This window comes from Cololabis saira, chromosome 5 (assembly GCF_033807715.1).
Source record: "Cololabis saira isolate AMF1-May2022 chromosome 5, fColSai1.1, whole genome shotgun sequence".
In the NCBI taxonomy this organism is placed as follows: domain Eukaryota; kingdom Metazoa; phylum Chordata; class Actinopteri; order Beloniformes; family Belonidae; genus Cololabis; species Cololabis saira.
This window is the reverse complement of record NC_084591.1, coordinates 14,132,168-14,158,613: the sequence shown is the minus strand read 5'-3', so window position 1 is coordinate 14,158,613 and position 26,446 is coordinate 14,132,168. Positions and strand designations below refer to the sequence as shown.

At 40.5% G+C, this 26,446-nt stretch overlaps 1 protein-coding gene across 1 annotated transcript; it reads left to right on the top strand.

The window, feature by feature from the left end:
- hsp90b1 (heat shock protein 90, beta (grp94), member 1) lies at positions 1 to 25,999 on the top strand. The gene is made up of 28 exons (XM_061720975.1): positions 1 to 125; positions 1,220 to 1,322; positions 1,546 to 1,687; positions 1,796 to 1,912; positions 2,014 to 2,345; positions 2,455 to 2,566; positions 2,698 to 2,826; positions 3,626 to 3,742; positions 3,855 to 3,992; positions 4,104 to 4,181; positions 4,289 to 4,354; positions 4,770 to 5,039; positions 6,208 to 6,453; positions 6,561 to 6,697; positions 6,781 to 6,859; positions 7,066 to 7,225; positions 7,406 to 7,467; positions 16,018 to 16,327; positions 17,284 to 17,319; positions 18,963 to 19,015; positions 19,176 to 19,259; positions 19,466 to 19,572; positions 19,668 to 19,821; positions 23,008 to 23,109; positions 23,196 to 23,270; positions 23,363 to 23,431; positions 23,536 to 23,671; positions 25,357 to 25,999. The coding sequence occupies exons 1-28, from the start codon at positions 77 to 79 to the stop codon at positions 25,488 to 25,490; spliced, it is 3,597 nt and encodes a 1,198-aa protein (XP_061576959.1). The 5' UTR covers positions 1 to 76; the 3' UTR covers positions 25,491 to 25,999.
- Positions 26,000 to 26,446: the final 447 nt, after the last annotated feature.

The window sequence follows — 26,446 nt, the reverse complement described above, 5'->3', positions numbered from 1 at the left end:
GGACGGTGTCCGTGAAGGAGACGGAGCTGCACACGCCGCTGCACCAGCTTTTGTCCCGTTCAAGCTCTTTCTCACCATGAACCGGGGTTGGTTCATCGCTCTCCTGTTCGCATCCCTCGCCCTTGGTGAGTTGCCGAAAAAAATACACCCTCTGTCCTCACTTTTTATTTTTCTGCATGTAACGTTTCATCTATTTTTAGCACCTATATCTGTGTGTCTGCTTGTTCCTTCACGTCTAAACGTGTCACAGATTTGCAGTTTCTAAGTCTCACTTTGGTTAATTTTGTAATATTAATATGTTATATTTAATATGATTAACATGATAGCAGAACGAGGCTGTTGCCCGTTATTCCCATTTGCCTTTCTAGAAGTTTCTTGTGAGGGGGAAAAAAAGGAAACAAGATAAATAATTAATTAAATTTGATCCTGCCCAAGCTGCTAAAAAAAATAAAAATAAAATAGGCAAAATATGTAATTCCTAATAAGGTACCGGTATTCAGAAGTTGCTATATAGAAGATGTCTTATGTCATTTAATTTATGTTTGCTGTATATTTCTCATATAATGACGCCTCCTTTTATTATGTCATTCCTTCCTGTTTTGTTTGACCATTTTCATATCAATGGAAGTGATTTATTCTGATACTGGCCATGTGGTTAATACAGAGTGGGTGGGATGGGAGGGAATTTATTAAGGGAATAAGGATGGGGGTTAAGTGTTTCTGTTGTAAAATAAATAAAAGAAAATAGAATAAAACTGTATTAATCCCCCAGACGAGAAATTTGCTTGTGCAGCAGCAAACATACACACACAACAATTTTACAAAAAACACACAAATGAAAAGGTATATAAAAAAAAGAGTATATCCTAAAAAAGAAAAATAACAAATAAATAGCAAAATAATTAAAAAAGAGCAATATAAAAAATGAGCAATGTACAAAAGAAATACTAAACCTGGAAAAAAACGAATAATATTTACATGTGCAAAAATACCAGTGAGGTATTTAGAGGGAGAAGATTATTGCACTATTGGAAAAAACAGGTTATTGTTTATATTAAATGGACACTGTCAATTACTGTCAATATGTATTTTGCCTGGATCAGATAAAAAATGAAACGGTAAAAAGAAGATGTCTTATGTTGTGAAGTGCAAGTGCAAAGGCTGAATTTTAAATGACGGCAGGTCAACATAAGTTGTGACACCTTTGCTCCCTTGGCAGCTGCTGTAAGGGCTGAGGATGAGGTGGACGTCGATGGGACTGTAGAAGACGACTTGGGGAAAAGCAGGGATGGCTCCAGAACAGATGATGAGGTGGTGCAAAGGTAGGTTTCAGTTGTTATAACAACCCAGGAACTGTAATTGTTGTAACACAGATGGTCACCTCAACCTGGAGGTCAGCGTGACCATTAAGCTTGTGTACATACAGTAATGACCAGGGCAACCCTGCTAAAGTTCCCAAGTGTCCAGTTGTCGTCTCTCTGTCCCCAGAACAGGTGTTTGACACCAGTTTGTCTCACCGTTATGTGTGTATTTCTCTCCCTTCAGAGAGGAGGAGGCTGTCCAGTTGGACGGTTTGAGTCCGGCTCAGATTAAAGAACTCAGGGAAAAGTCTGAGAAACACGTCTTTCAGGCTGAGGTTAACCGTATGATGAAGCTCATTATCAACTCTCTCTACAAGAACAAGGAGGTGAGAAGGGATGGGCAGTGTTCGCGTGTTCTCTGTGATACTGAAAGTAGATCTCTTGTGTATTTTGCATGTTTCGGGTGGTTAATCACCGCTGGTTATGTGCTGCAGATCTTCCTCAGGGAGCTGATTTCTAACGCCTCCGATGCTCTGGATAAGATCCGGTTGTTGTCTCTGACCAACGAGGACGCGTTGGCCGCCAATGAAGAGCTCACCATCAAAATAAAAGTAGGCACTTGGAACATATGCAAATTCAGTCATATGTATAACTTGATTGCTTACGTCAGTGATTCTTATCTGCTTGTAATTTGTGTTTTCCTCATCCCCAGTCCGATAAGGAGAATAACATGCTTCACATCACCGACACTGGTGTTGGAATGACCAAAGATGAGCTTGTGAGGAACTTGGGCACGATTGCTAAGTCTGGCACCAGCGAGTTCCTCAACAAGATGACGGAGATGCAGACAGAAGGACAGTCTACATCCGAGCTGATCGGACAGTTCGGTGTTGGTTTCTACTCTGCTTTCCTTATTGCGGACCGGGTCATTGTGACATCCAAGCACAATAACGACACCCAGCACATCTGGGAGTCTGACTCCAACCAGTTCTCTGTCATTGAAGACCCGCGTGGGGACACACTGGGCAGAGGAAGCACTATTACGTAAGTTTGATTTATCGTATTTTGCTTTTGATGACTGTCAAACTATCGTAGAATTAGGAATATAGTTTTTATTGTTTAATACTGACCTTGAGTCTCCATCCAAACTCAGACTTGTCCTCAAGGAGGAGGCCTCCGACTACCTGGAGCTCGACACCATCAAGAACCTCATCAGGAAATATTCTCAGTTCATCAACTTCCCCATCTACGTCTGGGCCAGCAAGGTGAGCACTTGGATATTTTGTTCCCCACTCCACCACAGTGCGGTGGCATTTTATCCCTGTCATGTATTATAAAACAGAAAAATGTAGACTGAGCCTTTTTTATTATTTCTTTTCTGTTCTCAATATGACAGACGGAGACAGTTGAAGAGCCCATGGACGAGGATGCTGAGGCAGAGGAACCAGAGAAAGAGCCTTCTGAAGATGAAGCTGAAGTAGAAGAGGAGGAGGAGGGAGACAAAGACAAGCCAAAGACAAAGAAGGTATTATGTTTGTGTATAACAGCCGCGTCAAAACGCATGTATAGATTCTTTAGCAGTAGGGCTGGGGATCGATTCCAATGTAAAGATTCGATTCCGATTCTTAAGATTCAGGATCGATTATCTCGATTCGATTCCGATATTGATTTGGGTTGTTATTAAAACTGTTTTTTGAGCTGTTGCATGAATTATATGACTGTAGTTATGCAAAATATTACTACTAGTATCATATTGAGATTCAACAGCAAGTATTGGCAGCTAATGATGCTGTAAGGACCAATCATCTCCCAGAATGCTGATAGAACTGCAAACAGAAACATCGTGGGTCAGAATTACCAAACAGAGACGGATGAATTCGGTTTTATTTTTTCACACATTCCGTTTTTATTTGTTCCATGTTCGGTCTATTTTGGTTTTAATTTTTGAGCATTTGGTTTTTAGCATTTTTTTGCAAATGTAACCCCAAGACAGTATATAAAGTAATGAAATATAGACAATTTATGCAATTATAACCTAACACTTTAATGTTTTCATACCTTTAAACATATTTAAAGGCAAAAACATGGCACCAGTTATTCTCGTGTCCAACAAAACATTCCTTTTTTGGGGATAAACGTAATGATGAAAGAAAAAAATACATAAATAAATAAAAGGACAAAAAAAACCCCCAAAAAATCGATCTTTAGACATATGAATCTATTTTTAGGAATTAATATGAGAATCGATTTAGAATTGGGAAATCGTTTTTTGGGAAACCCTTTTTTTTAAAGATTGTAGTCATATTAAAAACGTTTGTTCACAGGTTGAGAAGACTGTGTGGGACTGGGAACTGATGAACGACATCAAGCCCATCTGGCAGAGACCTGCCAAGGAGGTTGAGGAGGACGAGTACAGGGCTTTCTACAAGACCTTCTCAAAGGTAAGGCCGCAACGCAACATGTGATGTTTTTGCATATTCTAATTTAATAATAAAAGACTCTGCATGTTTACTCAACTTTATAAACTCTTAACGATGTTTCACTTTCCGACAGGACACGGAAGAGCCTCTGTCTCACATCCACTTCACAGCTGAAGGTGAGGTTACCTTCAAGTCCATCCTGTTTGTGCCTGCGTCAGCTCCCCGAGGCCTCTTTGACGAGTACGGCTCCAAGAAGAACGACTACATCAAGGTTTGTGCTCCGAGCTGCTCAAAGTGTTTATTTGAATGGACAGTCTGCTGTGATGGAGAATATATCCAGACATTTCTTAGGATAATTATAATATTTCTTTAACTCCCGTAGCTGTTTGTGAGGAGAGTTTTCATCACGGATGACTTCAATGACATGATGCCAAAGTACCTCAACTTCGTCAAAGGAGTGGTGAGTGTATTTGAGTTTTTCTCTTTGTTAGTAGTTCAAAGATGACCTTCTTGGTCTCTGCTTTATTATCACCTGCTCTGGGATTAAAGCCAGCTGTATTTTGCCAGGTGGACTCTGATGACCTTCCCCTAAATGTGTCCAGAGAGACTCTGCAGCAGCACAAACTGCTGAAGGTAAGCTGGCATTTTGCCTGCGTGTCATTCTCACCACCAAAGCTTCATTTAGGAGACATGTTTCGGCAGCCCTTTCATTTATCATTGAATTCAAAGACAACTTTGTCTTCCTTGTCCTATCTCTAAACCTATTTTTGAATGCATAGATAATTTGATGCAAAGCAAGAACTGCCATCTGTTCAGGAAGAACAGAGGTTGAGGTTCTCAAAGTGACCAAAGGACTTTTTTTATTTATTTATTTATTTTTTATTTGGCCAGAGTTAGATGATGGTAAAAGTCCACAAATTAACTTGAAACTGATGTTTCTAACATAGGAAACTCCTTCATGCTGGTAAAAGTTCTTAAATGAAAAGGGGTTCAGGAATAATAAAGATGGCATGATTTTTAAACAAACTCTTGCCTCATTCCTCTTTAGGTTATTCGCAAGAAGCTGGTGCGTAAGACTTTGGACATGATCAAGAAGATTGCCGAGGAACATTACGAGGAGAAGTTCTGGAAGGAGTTTGGGACGAACATCAAGCTGGGCGTGATCGAGGATCACTCCAACAGGACTCGCCTGGCCAAACTGCTGCGCTTCCAGACCTCCAACAGCGACACGGTCCTGGCCAGCCTGGAGCAGTACGTGGAGCGCATGAAGGAGAAGCAGGACAAGATCTACTTCATGGCAGGCACCAGCAGGAAGGAGGTGAGGCTTCATTTGTGTTAGAGGTGACTTCTATATATTTTATTTTTAAATCAATGGAAAATGTTCTGTGGAGGAGTTCAAGTTGACTTTATTAGTACCCGTAGGTAGATTTGTTTTGCAGTAGATGGAAGAAGGTATCTCACACTAGGGCTGGGCGATATGGACCAAAAGTCATATCTCTATTTTCTAGCTGAATGGCGATACTCGATATATATCGATATTTTTTCTGTGCCATCATTGGGGTTTCCCCCAAAGCATTATAGCATAGCATCTCTGTTAGCTTCATTTTTTTTTCTGAGGCAAACCCTTAAAAAAAACAGTCAGTTTTAATACAAAGCCTCGTGCCAAATGTCACACAGGTTCCTTTATTAACAGAGGTCTGCACAATATATGAAAATGTATAAAACAAATGAAATAAAAATAAACTGCCTGCATATATAGAATAAAAATGCTTCTGGAATTAAATAAAACAATATCCCTTTCCTGCATAACAATTAAATTAAAATACACTGTGCAATTAATACAATGTAGACAGTAACAGGCAGACTTTTCCACTGAGGTTGACAGTTGTGCAAATAACAAAACATTTGTGCAAATCTCAAATAAAACATTCAAGTCAATTTGTCACAAAATAAGCTATATCAAAATCATAATAAAAAAAATGTAAATTAATATAAACGATATTGTCTCGTACCATATTGCGTTTGAAAATATATCGATATATACGAAAATCTCGATATATCGCCCAGCCCTATCTCACACACAATCTTTACAGTCATTAATTTGACACAGGACAAATACAGGTTTACGACAGCACAAGACAGACATGGCAGGTACTCACAATGCTCACTGAACAGGACAAAAGTAGATATTGCCCACAAGGCAAAGGACAATAAATAAAGGTAGAACCAAGGTGAGAGTTTCTAATAGAAATAAGTTAAAAGGATAGACCTCAGCAATAAATAAAATGCGTTAAGATTTGTTTAAGAGACGGCAGCAGGGACAAAGCTGTTGCTATAGCAGCGTGTGGTCCTAGTTCTCGGGATTATGAATCTGTATCCTGATGGCAGTAGCTGGAACTCACTCGCTAAGGGATGGGAGGCATCATTTGAAATGGAGCTGGCGAGCCGCTGTCTAATCCACTTTCTTTTTTTGTGCTTCTGTCCAGGCGGAGTCGTCTCCCTTCGTAGAGAGGCTGCTGAAGAAGGGCTACGAGGTCATTTACCTGACGGAGCCTGTGGACGAGTACTGCATCCAGGCTCTGCCAGAGTTTGACGGAAAACGCTTCCAGAATGTCGCCAAGGAGGGCGTGAAGTTTGAGGAGAGCGACACGGCCAAGGAGAAGAGGGAGACCCTGGAGAAGGAGTTCGAGCCTCTGATCACCTGGCTGAAGGACAAGCCCTTGAAGGACCAGGTGGAGAAACGCTCGTGTTGGAATATTCACGCTGTGGAACATGAACGACTACAGTGGAGACGTGTCCGTCAGCCTCATTCATTTTTATTTTTTTCCTCCCGCTACAGATCGAGAAAGCCATCATCTCCCAGAGGTTAACCAACTCTCCTTGTGCGCTGGTTGCCAGTCAGTACGGCTGGTCAGGAAACATGGAGAGGATCATGAAGGCTCAGGCCTATCAGACGGGAAAAGATATTTCAACAAGGTGAGTAAAATAACCTGTTGGTTGTTGTTGTTAACACATAACTATTGCTGCTTAAGCTCATGTCGATGATTGTTTGTTTTCAGTTATTATGCCAGCCAGAAGAAAACTCTAGAAATCAACCCTAAACATCCTCTTATCAAACAGATGCTCAGCAAAGTCAATGTAAGTGACCACTTTATTTTGTTCATTTAATTTTGAACTATTTAGTATAAATTTGTACTGGAAACTGTTTCAGTCCAATATTACTTTATTTTTCCCCAAAGGGAAATTCCATAACAATTAAATTATTTGACTAGATTAGTGACTCTCTGGACTGTTGGAGCAGTGACAGCTTGGAGTCGCTCATCTTGTTTTCTTCATGTCCTCAGGATGATGCTGAGGACCAGACGGCCTCAGATCTGGCGGTGGTTCTGTTTGAGACGGCCACGCTGCGCTCGGGCTACCAGCTGACCGACACCAAGGCCTACGGGGAGAGAATAGAGCGGATGCTCCGGCTCAGCATGAACGTGCCCCTGGACGAACAGGCAAGTCCAAAGATCTTCTGCAGAACTTTTGTTTCTCTGGATTGTTAACTTTCTCTTGAGAGAAACATTTAAAGAATGCGTTCTGCGACGTGTGTTTTTAGGGGTATTTATTTTTTAATTTATTTATTACATTTATTTAATGTTGAATCTCTACAGATTGAAGAAGAGCCTGAGGAGGAGCCAGAGGAACCAGCAGAGGATGACTCTAAAGATGAAGAGGAAATTGTAGATGAAGATGATGAAACGGTGAGAGCCTACAGTGAACCATGACATGCTAAAAGATGCAGTTTTTGCTTTTCTGGTTCTTATCATTTTTTTGTTTTTCCTCCTTGCAGACAGAGAAGGATGAGCTGTGAAGCACTGAGGGGGGGAGCCTGTAACAATCGAGCTGGAAACTGGATTTGAGTCTTGTTCCAGTCGTGGTTGAAGTGGTTGTGGGCGGGGTCTCTGGGTTGGGTTTTTTTTAAGGCGAGCATTGTTTTTTCTTTTTTTTTTTTTTTACATTCCTCATGACTGTAAATTTGTTAATATTTAACTGAATTGTTTATGGAAAGATGCGATCCTGTCTATTGATCAAATAAATGTTTCCTGGAAAACCAGTGTTGTGGTAGAAGTTCTGTATCGAGTGGTCATCAGGTCCTGGGATCAAGTCCCAGCAGAACCAAGCATAAGTTCTGCAGCTGCAGTCTCTGGAGGATCCAGGTTCAAGCCCTGGAATGGCAACCAAGATGAACCACCTTTGGGCCCTTGACAGATCCCTTAACCCTAATTGCTCACAGGGCAAAATGGTGCATTCGTTCTCTCAGATGTAAGTCGCTTTGGATAAAAGCATCTGCTAAATGACAGTAGTTATTGATGAAATAAATAGGAAAAAATTAAGTTTGTAAGAAGGGGCACCACTGGGACCCTCAGTTATGGTTTTGGTAACGTTAATAAGAACTGCACACCCCTTAATTTTTAATTTGTACAGTTTCATGCAGAAGAGGAATTGCAGAGAAGGTATTTTACTTAAGATTAATATCACAGGTCATTGCAGAGATTTCTGGTCTCTGGGGATTGTTTTATTTTTTTTAGTAAGTCATTAATTTCTGTCTTTCCCCAATTTGCTGGCATCATCTTGACCAGTGTCCCCGGCCCCTGGTCCAGGTGAATGACGCGCCATTAGCTTGTAATAAGTCTGCACAAGTCTGTTTTAATGATTCAGTCATTTGGAGCAGAGACGCATCTAAAACGTGCAGGCGCTCATCCAAACACTGGAAAAATGTGAGTTATTTTGTGTAGAACCTGTGTGCATTTCAGTTTCACAGATCTGATGTGGATGGTTCCATGAAATGGCCCATTTATATTGTCATCTTCCCCCTCTTTTCTCTTCATGACCTCCAAATAGTGAGGAAAAAGGCTTCATATTACTCAGTGTGTACAAGTATATCTTTAATTGGCAGTAAATGTGCTGGTGGAATATTTTCATTGAAAGTGACAAAATTCATTATTTTCACTGAAGATGCTGGCTGTCAACGTAAGAATCTCCACATCAATAAATAGCCCAGGACAGTAATTATGAATTTGTTGACGTATGGAAACCACTGAGGTAATCTATTGCAACTCAAGATCTGGGGCTGCTCGCGCTGACCTGCAGTGTAAGGACATCTGTTCTTGCTCCATAAAATTAAATAGCTGAGCTGTAGTGGCTTTGTCTTGTTTGGTCAGGACCAAATCTAATATTGTGAAATTGAATGTGAGTGATCTGCATGTTGACGTGTAATAGAATAACTTGAACGTTAACGGGCATCAGCAGATTCAGGAGCTTATAATAGTTTGTGAAACGTCATTACCACAAATCAGCATAAGACCCTGAGAAACAGCTCCGTCATGTCACCACCTTTCAATTCTGGGGACATAAAATCATCTGGTCGTGATGCTGGATAAAAACAACCTCAGATGAACAACAGCACATGATAGATTACATTGTGTTGTCATTTCTGTTCATCAGTCATACATGCTTCTTCAGACTCACCGGGAGCCAATCCCACCTGCCTGCAGGCAGTGCTTACAGCTCTGACCGGTCACTAGCAGTCCACAAGGTCACACATGCTCCCCCTCACTCCTGAGGGCATCTTAGCAGCACCAGTAACATGCATGTTTAAAAACTATTGCAGGAAACTGGAGTACCTGGGGGAAAAAAAACTAACACAAACATGCAAACTCCACATAGAAGGGATCTGGACCAGGAACGTTCGGGTTACAAACCACCAAACCACCGCCAAGCTATGTTGACAATTATTTAACCAAAACAAAGTCATAATACTGAAGGAATGTGAGACAAATCATCTTGTAATGATTCTGGAGGACTTTTCAGTGTAAGCAGTAGCCAGGTGGTGCAAATGAATCAGACTCGATGAGCTGAATATCATAAACCACCTTCATGAAAGGTTTTACTGTCTGTTAACACAATGCAAAACGGGTCAAATTTCAGGAATCATTTCAGAGAGGCAATCGTTATAGGTGTCATGATACAGAAAGGGTTGCAACCTCAAATGCATCTGATTTCCATATTTAATGTATTGTCTCAATTAGATATAGTTGGGATGGTATGGAAAATGTAAACACACACATACAGACATGTTTTTTCACAATAACTTAATTTATCTTAACATAAAGCCTTTTTGCACTTCATGCCTGCAGAACAGCGAAAAAATACATTATTGCAAAGCTTGACTTTGCAATGTTGATGGTCCTTAATGGAACACCTAAAAATGTGTTCTGGCATTGAGAATACCAAATAATTTAAGTTGTTTCACTGCTTTGCTGCAAACACAACTTGAAGTGCAACAGCACGGGGTTGCTGAAATGCTTTCTTTTTCGAAATTCGTTTCAATTCGATTTTATTTACATAGCGTCGGTTACAACACAAGATGTCTCTAACTGCTTTCCAGAGACCCAGAACATGACCCTCGAGCAATTATTGCATAAACAACGACAAATAAAAACTCCCTTTGTTGGAGAAAAACCTCAAGCCAAACACTAGCAAGGAAAAACTCCCCTTTAGGAGGGAAGAAACCTTGAGCAGGACCTGGATCATAAAGGGGGGACTCTCCTGATGGAGGCCAGCTGGGCAGAGCAGGAAAAGGAAGATAGGAAAGAAAGAATGAAGGACAGAGAAATAAGGGTCACAGATATATTGTCAAAGGTACAAAAGACAAGATATTAGTATTAACTATCTGTGAGAACTAAGAGTTGTACATACATATTACTGATACATGGCTAGTTGGTGATTATCTATCTATCTATCTATCTATCTATCTATCTATCTATCTATATGTCTAATAATTCTGGATTGAGTTGAAGGAAAGAGAAGGAGAGGACTGAAAAAGGGCTGATGGACACGGCTCAGGATCATGTTGGTGTCCCCCTGCAGCGTATCTGTGGCAGCAGATCTACAACCAAGCTATGTTTAAATTCACCAGACCTTCCCTTTTGGGGCCAGTCCAGCACCCGCTTCTCCTTTCTCAGCCTCTCTGTGACGTGTGCAGAAGGTGGATTTGCATCCTCTTGATGAATAATGCATGGGTATCTTTGAAATTGATGAACTGAAGCAGCATTGTACAGAGGAGTGGGACAAAAATTCTCAAAAATGCCGCGGGAGAGTGATAAGAGAGTACAGAGAGTGATAGGAATGACGAGAGTGATATTCATAAAAAAATCTGGCACTTGACATTCATCTAGAACATCATGGGTGTTTTTATCATTTCCCTCCTTTCACATACATTCACTTTATCCTTTAAGACTATCTTTTGTTCAGTAAATAATGAAATTGTGTTAAAACGCCTATGTCAAGTGTTGTTCATCTGAAGTCGTGCTTGCCTTATTCATTTTTCAAATGACAAAATCTTTAAGTATTATTTTCAAGGACCTGTGATTGTGATAAAAAAACAACTTAAAACTCCTTTACATCTGTGAAAGTTCGGGGATAGTCCTCAGGAGTGTATTCATATCAAATCATATATGACCTGAATGAATAATTAAGAATGAATAATTATCACCGATTGTGAGGAAATTTAAGTCAAATGTATTGCAACACGTTGCACTGCCGTACTATGTCCAGTAAGTGGCGCTATTTCCCGCATAGAAAACATGAATGAGTACTTTCTTAAGGCAAAGTTATCAGTAAAGAAGTGATACATCTTTTAAAGTTGATCTTCAAGGGTTAAGTTCTACTGATTCAGCTGAAAAGAAATGTATTTGGCTAATTAGTTCTTCATCTCTGTCCTATTTTATTTTAAATGATCAGCAGATTTTTTTTATTTTTTTTTATTTATCCTTTATATATCCAGGAAAGTCCCATTGAGATACAATATCTCTTCTGCCAGGGAGTCCTGGTCAAGATGGTCAAGATCTCTCAGTCCTCAGTCCAGATCAGTTTTGTTTCTGACAGTAATTCAGAAAGTCCCTGAATTTCTGCTGTTGAGTCATCAATTCATCCTTTATGAAGCATTGAGAGAAGACACTAAAGTAATAATTGAGGATCTACGGATCAGAGAGTAGACACGATGCAGCGCTCTCTTACTGTACCGTGATTTACAGTAAACATCCTGCTGAAGTCCCAGAGGAGCAGAGCTCAAAGTGGCATCGGATGGGCTTTGAAAGCTGCAGCAAAGCAGCACCAGCTCTCTGATGTTCACCACAGTGAGAAAATGTTGTGCCCTCTTAATAAAACGTGACAGATGTGGGGCAGAGCAGGAGTGGGGGGTTGTCTCATATACCTATGACCAGTACTGGAGTTGTAAAAAAATATCAGGGGGGGATGGTGGATTTTATCATATGGGGACAGATAATTTGTGCTGATTACAAATAATGTAATATATTACAAATAATAGCACTGACCAAAACACCTGCAGAAATACTGCAGGAATGACATAGCAGCAGTTAAATGCAGCCTTCTGTAAGCTTTACATATCCACTGGGCTTACATCAAATACATCAAAACATAACAATAAAAAACAGTTTTCTGAACTTATCAATATGCCTCTGTCCTTCACAGGATAAGTAAAATGGATCACTGGAAAAACTCAAAATCTTAACAAGAATATTTGTCTTATTTCTAGTTAAAATGTTTCATTTTAGTAAAAAAAAATCTCATTACACTTAAAACAAGACTCATCACTGGAAAAACAACAATTTTCACCTGTTTCAAGTAGAGTTTCGCTTAAAATAAGTAGAAAAATCTGCCAGTGGAACAAGATTTTTTTGCTTGTAATAAGAAGATAAATCTTCTCCCACTGGCAGATTTTCCTATTTATTTCAAGTGAAAATTTACTTGAAACAGGTGAAAATTGTCAAATAAGTTATTTTTCTGGTGTTATTTTTCTGGTGATGACTCTAAATGTTGAAATAGCAGTAAAACCACATTCATTGATGAAATGACATAAGGGATGGAAAGGGGGGGGTATCAGTTTTACAGGGGGGGTGATTTTGACCGTTTTTATTTCAGGGGGGATGCCACCCCCCCTCATCCCCCCTCAACTCGAGTACTGCCTATGACAGATAACAGTTTCACTGCTTTGGTGTTTCAGCCACAATCACCACATCAACACCTGGCACATTCAAGTAAGGTGTGTACTTTGGTAGTCTTATCATTGTCATATGGTTATTTTTTTTTTTATTATTCCATGTTTATTTTTAAAAAAAAAATGTGAAGCCCCTCTGATCATCTATATTCAATTTAAATTGCTGTTAAGTTCAAGATTGGAGCAAAGTTAGACATAAATTGTATCTTTTCCCAATTTCTAACCTCACATATTACTTCCAGAAGATTTAATCATCTCGGATCTGATGTTCAGCACACGCGTTTCTGTGACAAGTCTTCATTGTTGGGCTTTAGTTTCAGACAAAGACTATTTTCGTCATTCTGAGTGTTTCATACAGTAATGAAACTCTGAAGGCAAACAGTTTCTGCCGGAAAGTCAGAGAGGTCCCAGTGCGCAGCAGATTTATTAACTCTTCTCCCTTTGGTGCAGAAGATTGGCCCCAATCTCTCTGTGCTATTAAAGAAAATGTCCTATCTTAATGAGCTTTGCCTCGTTCCTTTTTGTCCTCCTGCAATGATAATAAGAGGAAATAAAGGACAATTTTTTTTTTTAATGAAGTGTTCATTTGAGTTTCAAACAACCGTACTATACCTTATTGATCAAAAATAAAGCAAAAAAATAACAAATGAATGATGTGGTAATGCAAAGTACCCCCATGATTCAGTAGGATATAGGTCCACCTTTAGCAGCAATAACATGACTGTATTTTCTGGACTATAAGCCGCACCTGCATACAAGCCGCATCTGCTCTATTTAAAAAAAAAAAAAAGATATGCAAGCCGCAGATATTTATTTTGTTAGATTAGATATTTACTACATGTCCAAAAGGATTTTGAACTGTAAATGATGTACATGTTTGTACCTAAATAGATCCTTTCTGATTAAAACGGGACATAACCAAGAGAAAATAACCAGTATTTATTTATCTGTTTGAAATCTGCTTCTACCTACTTCTATCTGCTAAAGAAGAAGTGTATTCCTCTTTGCATTTATTTTGTTTTAGTTTTTATTCTAATTCCGGTTAGAGCGCCCCGAGCGGTGGAAGAAAAATCCACAGAATAGCCGCACTTTTGTATAAGCCGCACGGTTGAAAACCTATGAAAAAAGTAGCGGCTTATAGTCCAGAAAATACGGTAGTTGTTTCTTGTACGGCTCTCAGTTTGATCACATCATCGTGGAGGAATTTTAGCTCAGGCTGCTTTACTTTCCCTCAGTTCTTTGAGGTTTTCGGATATTTTCTTTTGAACATCCGTCTCAAGGTCCGTCCGCAGCATTTCAGGGGGGTTCATGTCTGGGCCTTTTTTATTGGTCATTGTCTGATGCAGGTTTGTCTGTCTGCTTCAGATCATCGTCCGGTTGCAGGACCCAAACTTATGCTGCTGCACAGATGGCATCACGTTTACCTTTAAGATATTATGGTATGAGAGGAGCTCAGGGTTGACTCAATTATGGTGCTCGGGGACTGGGGCTGCAGAACGACTGCAACTTATGAGGTGCCGTGAGGGACATAATTCTGAATTAGCGTTCATAAACATGAAATCCAACTCTTTTACACACTATACTGAAAACCTCTCACACTCACTTGTGAAATCTCTCACACACACAGGTGAAATGCTCTTATACATACAACTGGAAATGTATCCACTCACATACAGAGGTGTCAAAAGTATTCACATTCATTACTCAGGTAGAAGTATAGATACTAGAGTTTAAAAATACTCCTGTAGAAGTTGAAGTATCAACTCAAGTTTTTTACTCAAGTAAAAGTATAAAAGTACTGGTTTCAAAACTACTTAAAGTATAAAAGTAAAAGTAATGTAAGGGGGAAAAAAGCCATTGAAAATGAATGCATCTTAGTATAATGCAAATATATTAAAGAACCATATATGTGTACTATTGAGCATTAACATGTGTTTCAGAGAGCAGGAGATATGATGACTAGTTGCCTATAAGTATTGTAATGGTGCAAAAAGTTAAACTTCAGAGGCATGTTATCATTTATCCTAACCTTTATTGGAATGTACATCCAAGTTTAGTTGCAGGAATCTGAGGGCAACGGATGTAAGAACAAAACTGGACAAGAACATCTGAAACAACCACAACCAAATTCACTCTATCCGGATGGAGCAATTTAACTGGATAGTTTTTTGTTTAAAGGCCGAAATGAAATAGAGTAACGAGGCTGTTTTTAAAATGTAAGGAGTAAAAAGTACAGATAATTGCGTGAAAATGTAAGGAGTAAAAGTACAAAGTCGTCTGAAAAATTATTACTCCAGTGAAGTATAGATAACCAAAATTTCTACTTAAGTAAGGTATCGAAGTATTTGTACTTCGTTACTTGACACCTCTGCTCACAGATACTGGTACTACTGAAACGCTTTTACACAACGCCCTTGGCATTGTGTTTAGATGAAACTTAATTTTTGGTATAAAAATTAAGTTGACTGTACTTGCAAAATGTATTATTTACATACAAAAAATTAAGTACCGGTAGTTTAAACAAAGACTAGTCTTTCTTGATCTACATAATAATCTCATGCAAAAAGTTGACTTGTTTTTTTTAAGTAGATCAAGCACAACATTTGTATCAGTGCATATGTTTATCTGTCTTTCTGGAAAGTTTAGCTTTTTATACAGATTTTATTTTTAAATGCTCTTTTGATAGATGAAATAGATTTGATAGATTGAGATTGGTTATCAAAGAATTCCTATGAGACAAAAGACATGACATGATATTTCAGATGCCATATCCTGATCTGATCTCCTCCTTGGGCAGGGATCGATCCCTGCCTGACTAAGCAACCCGGGGGCTTTTCTTTCCCGTAAAACCTGAATTATGGTTCCGCGTTAAATCGACGCAGAGCCTACGCCGTAGAGTACGTGGCGACGCGCACCCACGGCGCAGGCTCTGCGTTGGTGTGACGCGGTACCATAAATCAGCCTTTATTTGGATTTTGCGACTCGCTGCAGTTTGTGCGCCGCTGCTGCTCATACGCAATCCCTGGATGGGTGGTTGCCATGGATTCCTGGGTCACATGCGTGGGTTTCCTGTAGCCAGCAGCAGCAGCAGCAGCAGAAGATGCTCGGACCAGAAATCCAGAGCCATTTTCATTAAGAGAAATTGAAGAGGATCCGCCGTGGAGGTGCTTGCTTTGCGCTTCTTCCTTCCTTATTTTTTTTTTTTTTTCGGGGGATCGTCACAAATCGGCAGCAAACCGCTTTTGTCCACATTCATAGACTGAGAACAGGAATGAGTATAGAAATCCCTGAAGGACTGACGGAGCTGTTACAGAGCTTTACCGTGGAAGTGTTGAGGAATCAGCCCGGGGATCTGCTCGAGTTTGCCTTACAGTACTTCACCCAGCTGAAGGACAGCGAGACCAAAGAGGCCTCATTCGGAAATGAGCAGAATTCGGCTCCGAGGTCTGGAAAAGCGGTCAATTTCATTGACGAAGCCATGCAGATCGACTCGGAGAACGGAGGAGACGACGACGACGACGACGACGACGAGGAATTCGTAGGTGGGGCCCATGCATTTATGTGTCTGGGGGGTCATAATAATGTGTGTGAACGTGTGTGACCTTAATGCATGAGTCCCGAGCATGCACGTCTGCAGAGGACAGAGAAATGATGCTCCACCGCCCTGCATCCCTGCATCCCTGCATCCTCCACCGCTGCTGTCAAAGGAGCTGGAGGACGTGCTCTCCATCACTGAGCACACGTTTCACTGATAATAACTGCTTTAAATAGCAGCTGCAGAATAGTATCTTGCATAGCCTGAAAGAAAGCCCCGCACTAGTGGGTCGTCTTGAGTGTTTTCTGTGTCAGCTGCAGGCCCCCATTTGGGCCTCATTCATGCTCACAGGCTGATGATGGAAAACGTGAGAAATCAGAGGAAGTCGAAGACAAAAAAAAAGCCCAGCAAGATTCAAGCCATGCACAGTTCCACTTTGACCCGCTCGGATGACTTGGTGTTTCTTGCAGGGTGATCGTTTGTGCAGGTCTGCAAGCAGCAGCAACAGATTTCTGACACTGCATCCCAATGAGAAGTGGCTGCAATGGTTACATAATGGCAGGCACAGCATGATTCACTTGTCAAAATGTGTTTTATTTATTTATTTTATTTTTTGTAATTTTTGGGTCACACCTCCACTGCCTTAAGGATATTTAATCTGGCTTCCCTGGTGGATAGGACCTCCTATCTGATGTATATTTCATGGTGACCTATTATGCAGGAGCTCTGCACGTTTTGCTGTGTTTCGCATTCAGAGTCTCTTTCTTATTTAAATCCTTTTCAGAACCTAAATCCACTTCAAAGCAGCTGTCCTAATTCAGGTTTTACATCAATAAATATGAATCCCACTAACTGATGCTCCACACGGACTATTACCTGTGGAACCACACGCCCCTCAGTAAAGACTGTCACAAATATTTAATTTGATGATGAAATGTAACATCTACCTTTCATGCTTTGCAGCCCCAGTGATAAACAGATTCATCAGAAGAGCGTCAGGTGAGTTTATTATTTACTGCCTGTTAAAGCTGGTTAATAAAACGGTGTTGTGTCAAAAAGATAAACTCTGGACAGAATCAGTGCTGGAGACATACGTAGCTTCTCAGACACATGGATGCTGAGGCTGCTCCAGGTTTGCTCTAGTGGGATCTACTTTTCCGCCTGTCTTTTGTTACTGTCTTCCACTTACTATAATAGGGTTGATTTATAAGAGGCTGTAAAGCCACTTCGTCTCAAACCTGGTTCATAATGTCAGGCGTGAAGTGGGAGTGAAGTCAGAACAAATAGTGTCACTTGAAATGATCACTTACAGATATTAATAGTTACGTTGACATAACTTTTCTGTGCTTTGATTGGTGGCATCCACTTTTGTTTTTATGGAAAATGTAAGATTCCTTTAGTCAAACTATAAAATGTTATAACATCATATGGAATCTTAGCATCTTCTTCACAGGCCAATACAATCGCAAAGTGCACACCTGTTTATAAGAGAAAACAGTTAGAGATACAGTAAGTTATCAGAACCCCCACTGTACTTTTTATAAATGTTGGCACAATTTACTGAGATCATAAAAGGGGGAAAGGGGAGCTAGGCCTTCGTGTTTTGTTGATGTTTAGCTTTAAAAGACATGATGTCACCAGACAAATCATGCCTTTAATCGCAACAGCGCCCCTTTTAACTATTGTTGTTTCTGAAACTGGATTCTGTGTGTACGGCGTACTGTTCCAGTGGTTGTGGCAGCAGCGATCTTCTGCACCTGCTATCAACAAAAATCAACCAAACTATATCAACTATAAACCAAACTGTCCTGGTGGATCAGCTTTGTATGGCTCATGGTACCATGTCATACGTCACAGAGCTACGGCAGAAGAGAAAACCAAGAACATGACTGAGGAACCAAAATACAAACCATTAAATGAGCTTAGAATTGGTCCTGGAAGCATGGTGGTTTGTGGGTGTGGATCATGTGACATATTTCCTTCTTGCACTTTAACAGGAAGTACATGCACATGCACTCATGCATTGGTGCATGAGTGAATTAAAAGCAAGAAGCTCGAAGGAGGGGGGCGGGCACCTGTGCATCATTGTCACCACAAAGTTTACTGTGAATGTACAAATCCTTCACTGCGACCTGCACCTTAAACTTGAGGGACAAACTGAAACCAGAAATGCATTGGATTATAAATACAGGACTGTCTCAGAAAATTTGAATATTGTGATTTTCTGTAATGCAATTACAAAAACAAAAATGTCATACATTCTGGATTCATTACAAATCAACTGAAATATTGCAAGCCTTTTATTATTTTAATATTGCTGATCATGGCTTACAGTTTAAGAAAACTCAAATATCCTATCTCAAAAAATTAGAATATTCTGGGAATCTTAATCTTAAATTGTAAGCCATAATCAGCAATATTAAAATAATAAAAGGCTTGCAATATTTCAGTTGATTTGTAATGAATCCAGAATGTATAACATTTTAGTTTTTTTAATTGCATTACAGAAAATAAAGAACTTTATCACAATATTTTCTAATTTTCTGAGACAGTCCTGTATAATATGAAAAAAAAAAGTTATTCTAACATCCACAGGATGAAATCAAATCCCTGAAGTGTATTTTGTTGTCTCTGCTGTCCAGTGTGTGCTGAGGCGTTCAATCCTGATGAAGATGACGAAGATAAAGAACCAAGGGTAAACCGCCGCTCATGCCATCACAATATTGGTTTAATTTACGGTTGAAATGTCAGATTTTGTTCAGAATAAAGGACAAATTATGAGCAACATGAGTTCTTCTGGATATACTCATCAGTTTCCACGAGGCCACTTCACAGGAGTGTGTTTTATGTCGCAGGTGACCTACCCCAAAACCGATGAGCAGAGGCAGAGACTACAGGAAGCATGCAGGGACATTCTTCTGTTCAAGAATTTAGATCCAGTGAGTGATTTATACCATAAGCACGAAGCCATCTATTAAACAGTAGAGAGGAAAACATGGCCTGAGGCCAGAAGCTTTTCGCTGCATGGAAAATGTGGGCATGTTTTTTTTTTCTTCTTTTAAGCAGAAGTAGAACACACTCTGGATCCTGCACCTTTGTTTCAGGACACAAACATTAAATATTTGATGCTCTCCCACCTTCCCAGGAACAAATATCTCAGGTGCTGGACGCTATGTTTGAGAAATTCCACACAGAAGGAGAGCACATCATCGATCAAAATGATGATGGCGACAACTTCTACGTAATTGAGAGGTGCTTTCACAGTTCACTCACATGCACTCTCACATTCACTCTCCTGAGAAAATATTTGTGTTAATATCCTTTCCTGCTGCTTGTGTTTTGTGCAGCGGGACATTTAACATTTTTGTGAAGGTGGACGGCGTCGAGAAGCTTTTCGGCTGCTATGACAACAGAGGCAGCTTTGGAGAGCTGGCGCTGATGTACAACACCCCCAGAGCAGCCACAATTACTGCCACCTCGCCTGGAGCCCTTTGGTGCCTGGTGAGCAAACCATTTCAACCTCCTGCCGGAGCACAGCTGGCTTCTTCTTCGCTTTTTACAACACGCTGTGCAGTCAGTTGGCACAGTTTAAATAAACACCCAGGTCGTCTGTGCTGCGTTGCTCCCTGATCCCACTGACTGAGACCGTGTTTTCCTGCTGATGCCACATCACATGCAACACAACATACAATCTGGTTAGATTAAAGCGAGAATGCAAATTGAATGCTCGTTTTTTTTTTAGTTGCCTTGGCATCCCAAAGATTCAGTTTTAACTTGATCTCCTCATATGCAAATGCTTTTCAACATCTGACTTAGTGAAAAAAGTGAGTCGGGAGTGAGGCTTGCGTCCTAAACGAGCGGATAGCAGCTCTGTCATGTCACCTCTGTGCAGACTGGGCAGGTGGCTGCTAGGAATGGTATTGATATTTTACCGTTCACGATAAACCGTCAAAAAAATTCCCCACGGTAAGAATTTGTCATCTCGCGGTAAAAACGATAAATTCCTGTCGATGACGTTTTTGTGTAAAGCTGATTTATGGATGGATGGAAGGAAGGAAGGAAGGAAGGAAGGAAGGAAGGAAGGAAGGAAGGAAGGAAGGAAGGAAGGAAGGAAGGAAGGAAGGAAGGAAGGAAGGAAGGAAGGAAGGAAGGAAGGAAGGAAGGAAGGAAGGAAGGAAGGATGGATGGATGGATGGATGGATGGATGGATGGATGGATGGATGGATGGATGGATGGATATGAGCCTGAAAGAAAGAAAGAAATGAGCCAGAAAGAAAGACAGAAAGAAAGAAAGAAAGAAAGAAAGAAAGAAAGAAAGGAAGGAAGGAAGGAAGGAAGGAAGGAAGGAAGGAAGGAAGGAAGGAAGGAAGGAAGGAAGGAAGGAAGGAAGGAAGGAAGGAAGGAAGGAGGATAAATTCCCGTTGATGAGTTTTTTGTGTAACAAACATGGCGGATCTGAGTCATTACAGTTTTGCAGTACAGGTGTAACTCATTTAATTGGTTTTTATTAATTCAATTTAATTGGTGTAGCATTTATTATTCTTTTAGAACAGTTTTTTGGGGGCTCCAAAGACTGAAGGTGTTGATTGATTTATACAAAGGTGGAGTTGAATTGGTATTTTTTTTATCGTAATTTTTATCGTTATTGGGATAAATGCCAGAAATTATCGGGATACATTTTTTTAGTCCATCCCGCCCATCCCTAGTAGCTGCTGCACTCCCGGCTGACCCGAGCACTTGGTGGACATGCAGGACTCCCTGTTTAACGTGCAGTCAGCTTCAGTCAAGGTGGGGCGGGGTTGTCAAAGAGCCTCTGCACAAACAGTAGATTATAGTGGGAGCTTTAATGAGAGCCTGTCCAAAAGCTAACCGTTTTATCAATGGCTTTATCAATGGCTGGGCGGGAGGAGATTTCCTAGCTAGAGGGTCCCCTCTACAATTGGACATTCTTCCTTTGTCATCTACCACTGCTTGTTGCATTATTTGTGTTGACATATTTCATCCTAATAACATGATACGTTACTGTAAACATTCTCCACCCTCGCCAGCTGCATCACCGACAGAAAAACCTGGATGAACCACAACTTCAGCAGTACAACTGAAATGATAATCTTTGGTCATTGTGATTCAAAAACTGTAATATGTTCAAAAGTCCCCTGCCCGACGGCTCTCCCACACCCCCACCAGAGAACACACCACGCCCATCCTCCGTCAACTTCACTAGCTTCCCGAAAAACAACGCATACATTTCAAGATCCTCCCCAGCACCTATAAAGCCCAAGACAAGTGTTGCAGAAATGCATGAACGTCTCTCCTGGCTGAGGGTTGAGGATAGGATATCTACTAATATACTTACATATTTCCATAGAATTATTAACACTCAGACTCCTAAATTTCTCTATAATAATATAACCTATTGTTCAAATATTCATTCATATAACACTCGAGGGGCAGATAGTGGTCGGATTATGTTACCCTTACCTAAGTCTGACTCGATGAAGAGGAAAGTACTTTATAGATCTGTTGCATATTGGAACGTGCCCCAAAAGTCACCAAATTTTGCACGCAAGCCAGGTCTGGCAAAATTTTTTATATTTAATAGTTTGCATTAATGGGCGTGGACTAATGGCTCAACAGCGCCCCCTAGAAAACTTTGTGCCTCAAGCCCCACAATATGGTTAGACGTACATGCACGAAAATCGGTACACACCTGTATCATGTCGCAACTTAAAGAAAAGTCTCTTGACGCCATGGCCGAAAACGAACAGGAAGTCGGCCATTTTGAATTAATCGTGTAATTTTGGTGCAATTTATGCCATTTCTTCGGTCGTTTCTTCGCCCGAACCGTAACGTGCACCCAGGTGTGTTATACATTAAAATGTGCGTCTCCATCCTGCGACGACGGGCATTACTTTTCTCAATCAAAAGCGTTACCATGGTGACGATAGGCGCCAAAAAGCGCGCCCCCCCTTCATCTGATTGGTCGATATTTGATAGTTCCTACTTTCTGCCATAACTTTTAAATGGTTTGACATAAAGAGTCATGGGTGGTGTCATCGGACTTAGTTTTATTGGTGAAAATTGCACGTGCGAGGGCCCGTTCATCGCTGCTTGCAGCTTTAATTGTATTTTTTTTTTTTAAATGTACTTTAGGAATTGAGATTGTATGTTTTATTTTGTATTTTATTGTCTGGACCCCAGGAAGACTAGCTTTCGTTTTTTGCGTCTGCTAATGGGGATCCCTTTAAATAAACAAATAAACAAATAAACCTATAAAGCCCTAAACATCAGCGCCCTTTCATACCCGGCAGATGTCGTCCCTCGCCCGATTCACCCCCACCGAACACGCTCCCATGATGCCGACACCCTCGCCCCCATCACCAGGACCAAATACCACATATCGGGGACAGAGACAGAACTCTGATTCACTGCCGTCTTTCAAAAGCGGTAAAAATCACGGCGGTTGGAGGATGTGCATTCTGGACTCTTTCGTTAACATTATTGTGGCTGTTTTATTGCGTTTAGGCTTTCACGTTCTAGATCAATCATCAACGAGCAACGCTGTTTAATATTTAACAGTGGTAGAAAACAAAGGGCTCACAAGTATCTCATTGAGTCTCTCCCCCTCTCTCTGTATGCTTTTATACAAATATACATATTTTCCTTTTGTTTGAATCTGTGTTTCAGGATCGTCTGACTTTCAGGAGGATCATAGTGAAAAACAATGCCAAGAAGAGGAGGCTTTATGAGGCATTCTTCGAAACGCTACCACTGCTCACATCTTTAGAGGTTGGCATTAGTTCACAGTGTTGAAAAGAAGTGCACTTCAATTTTCAAATGAAACTATTGCGAACCAAATATCCTCTCACCCGCAGCTGTCGGAGAGAATGAAAGTAGTAGACGTGATCTCCACCCGGGTGTACAGCGATTCCCAGCAGATCATTGCTCAGGTGAAGAAACTCCAGGTCTTCTTTTCTGGTTCACACTTGTAAACGCTTGTTTCCATGCTTGTTTACTGTCGTTTTATTGTTCTGTGTGCCAGGGTGACTTAGCAGACTGCTTCTACATCGTTGAGAGTGGTCAAGTTAGAATCACCATGAAAAGAAGTCGGGTATTTCTGCACTTTTCTGTAGTTCTCAAGTGGAAACAATCCTTTGATTTAAAGAAATATCCTGGTCTTCCGGTATGTTATTATGTCTTTTTATTTTCTTCCAGACAAAAAAAGAGCAGGAGGACGAGGAGGTGGATATAACCACGTGCACAAGGGGCCAGTATTTTGGAGAGCTGGCTCTCGTCACAAACAAACCCAGAGCCGCATCTGCATACGCTTTGGGAAATGTCAAATGCTTGGGTACATTTTCAACAATTTTGTTTTTAGTTGGGGGTCCAAGTGGCAAAGCTGTGATTATTTTATCTCAAGTTAGCCTGGTTAGCCATCTGAACTCTTTTCCTCTTAGATACAAAGATTTAGTCCGGTGCCTCTGGATTGCTCTTGATTTCCAGGGAGCGGTACTAACAGGAGCAGAAGAACCTGCCTCTGGACACCATTGTCACAATCAGCATGTGACATAAGCAGAGGGACAACCACAGTAGCATTCATTATAACAAACAAAAGAAAAAAACACCCCAAATATTACTCACTGGAGTAGGAATGCTGGTGAAGGGCTGTTGTAGGTTCGGCAGTAAGAACTTGTCGGTCCGAGGTGATGTTAGGAGTTCTGCAACCATCCTTGTTTCAAAAAGCGGTTTTTGGACACTCTCGTAGGAGTTGTCCCATAAAGAACTCCCTCACCTTGCTGCCATTAGGTTGCTGCGATCAGTACGGGTGGAAATGGCAGTGACAGAAGGGGAACCAGACTCATGTCATTGGTATGGTTGACCGGGCTAATCTCAAGAACTCTCTCTTGTTTATTTTTATCCTGTAAATGTGTTTTTGCAGTAAATACATTGAAACCCAATTTTTTTTTTTTTCATTTATCTTCATTTCATTTATCTTCCAATCATCTTGGAAACGGAAATCAAATGTCACCCTAGTTATTTATTTATTTATGATGTCTTTAAAAGATGTAGTAACTCATTTAGCTCTTTTTGAAGCGCTTGGGTTACTTGTGGACTGAGTTGGAAGAAAATTTGATTGGTTGTTTAGCGGTATGATGAAGCCCCGTCAAAATCCCCCACTCTCAACGCTGCGTATGAGCGGAGTGTAAACCCGAGAGCCCAAATCTACCCCTTTTCATTTGGAACAAACAAAAATGTTTAAACTTTTGTGAGTTTGTACGGAAACCCGCACGTGTCCAGTGGGACTCCCAGTCAGCCATCTTTTCAGAGTGTCTGGAAACCTTGGTTGCCAAGCTCTACTTGCAAAATACAGTATTTTATCCTTGTTTTGTTTCTGAATCTTCATTTAGTGTCATCAAGCTCAAAAACAGTCACAGTCTGCACAATATCAAAACCCTAATCAACATGTACCTTTCCTGGTATATCAGCACATTTAAATCTCCTTAAAGGAGACCTATTATGAAACACGTTTTCTCTTGCTTTAACATATATAAAGTGGTCTCCCCTCAGCCTGCCAACTCAGAGAAGGAGGAAAACAACCAAATTCTGCAGTGTCTGTACAGCCGCCTGGATGAGCCGTCCAGTGTGACGTGGCTTCTACGAGCCGTTCAGATTCTGCTCCCTTTTGTTACGTAACGAAAATGCGATTTACATCGGTTGGTCTCCTATGCATGAAACCACGCCCACAACTAACTCCGCCGGCCGGAGCTTCCAACATTTTTTCGTAGCGGTGTATCGCGTCATTCAGGCAGCCAATCAGCACAGTGCCTCATTAGCATAGCCCCGCCCACTCAGAATCCCTCATAGATAATGAGGTTAGAGAATGGGAAGACAAAGACATGACTCAGAGGCTGAATTTCTAATTTATTTAGCAAAAAAAAAATCAAAAGCTTGTTTTTAAGACATTCAAGGCCGGTTTAAAATAGGTATTAGATGCCATAATAGGTCTCTTGTCTTCTCTTTTTCTTTCATGATCAGTTATGGACGTTCAAGCCTTCGAAAGGTTGCTCGGCCCGTGCATGGACATCATGAAGAGAAACATCGTCAACTACGAGGAGCAGCTGGTGGCCCTGTTTGGAAGTAGCCCTGAGATTGAGCAGCAAAGTGCATGAGGAGACTCCAATGGACCATGATGGGGTAGATGGGTAAAAAAACAAACAAAAAAAAAAACAAACGAGAGAGAGTTGCCAATTTTTTTAAGACAAAAAATGTGAATATCCATTACACTTCAACTTTTAAGTGTCAGATAAGTAATATAGGCAGATATAGGTTAGTTTTAGTAGTTTGCTGCAGAACGACATGACCGCAGAAAGCCAAAGCAGCGTTGCTTAAAAGCTTGTTTAACTACATTTCCCACGATTCCCACCTTAAAAATGTAAATGTACATTTTATTTGTCAGTGACCGGTGCATTGTGTGTTTGTAAACTGAACACCTTCTTAACTCACCCTTTTCCCATAGTGTTTCAGCTACATCAGCAGCACAATATTGTTGGTAAATTACAGTAATTGTTAAAAAACAGATGCCAAAGCCAATTTCTTACTGGACAATTAAGGGCAACTGTGTCACGTTGTCCCATCACAGAAGGAAGTGTACCAGTTTAAGAGCTCCAAAATGTGAAAATAGGTCATTATCGCTGCATAACATTAATTTGGTTGACTTTTTGTACTTTTTGATTCCAGCTGAATGTAGTTAAAGGGATACTTTGGAGTTGAAACAAACCTAAGTCCACACTTGGATCAAAAGGATTGTAATCTTTTGTTATGTACCGAAAACAAGGTGAATTGAAGCAGTTTTGAGTGAAAACAGAATATATGTTTGCGGCAAAATGGCAATTAATGTTACCTCAAAGTAAATTTCTATTGTAAGCCTGGGTCCTGTATAAAGAGGACTGTTTGTACAGGCATTGTCTCCTGCATGCATCCACCAAGTTGACAAGAGACAAAACTAGTGTCACCAGATGCAAAAGGAAGAGAATTTGCAGCCTCTGCTTCCTATTTTGTCATAAATATCTAAGTACTGATTCGGTTGTCCGAAGGCAGATGCCACAAACTCTTTTTCTTTAGTGTG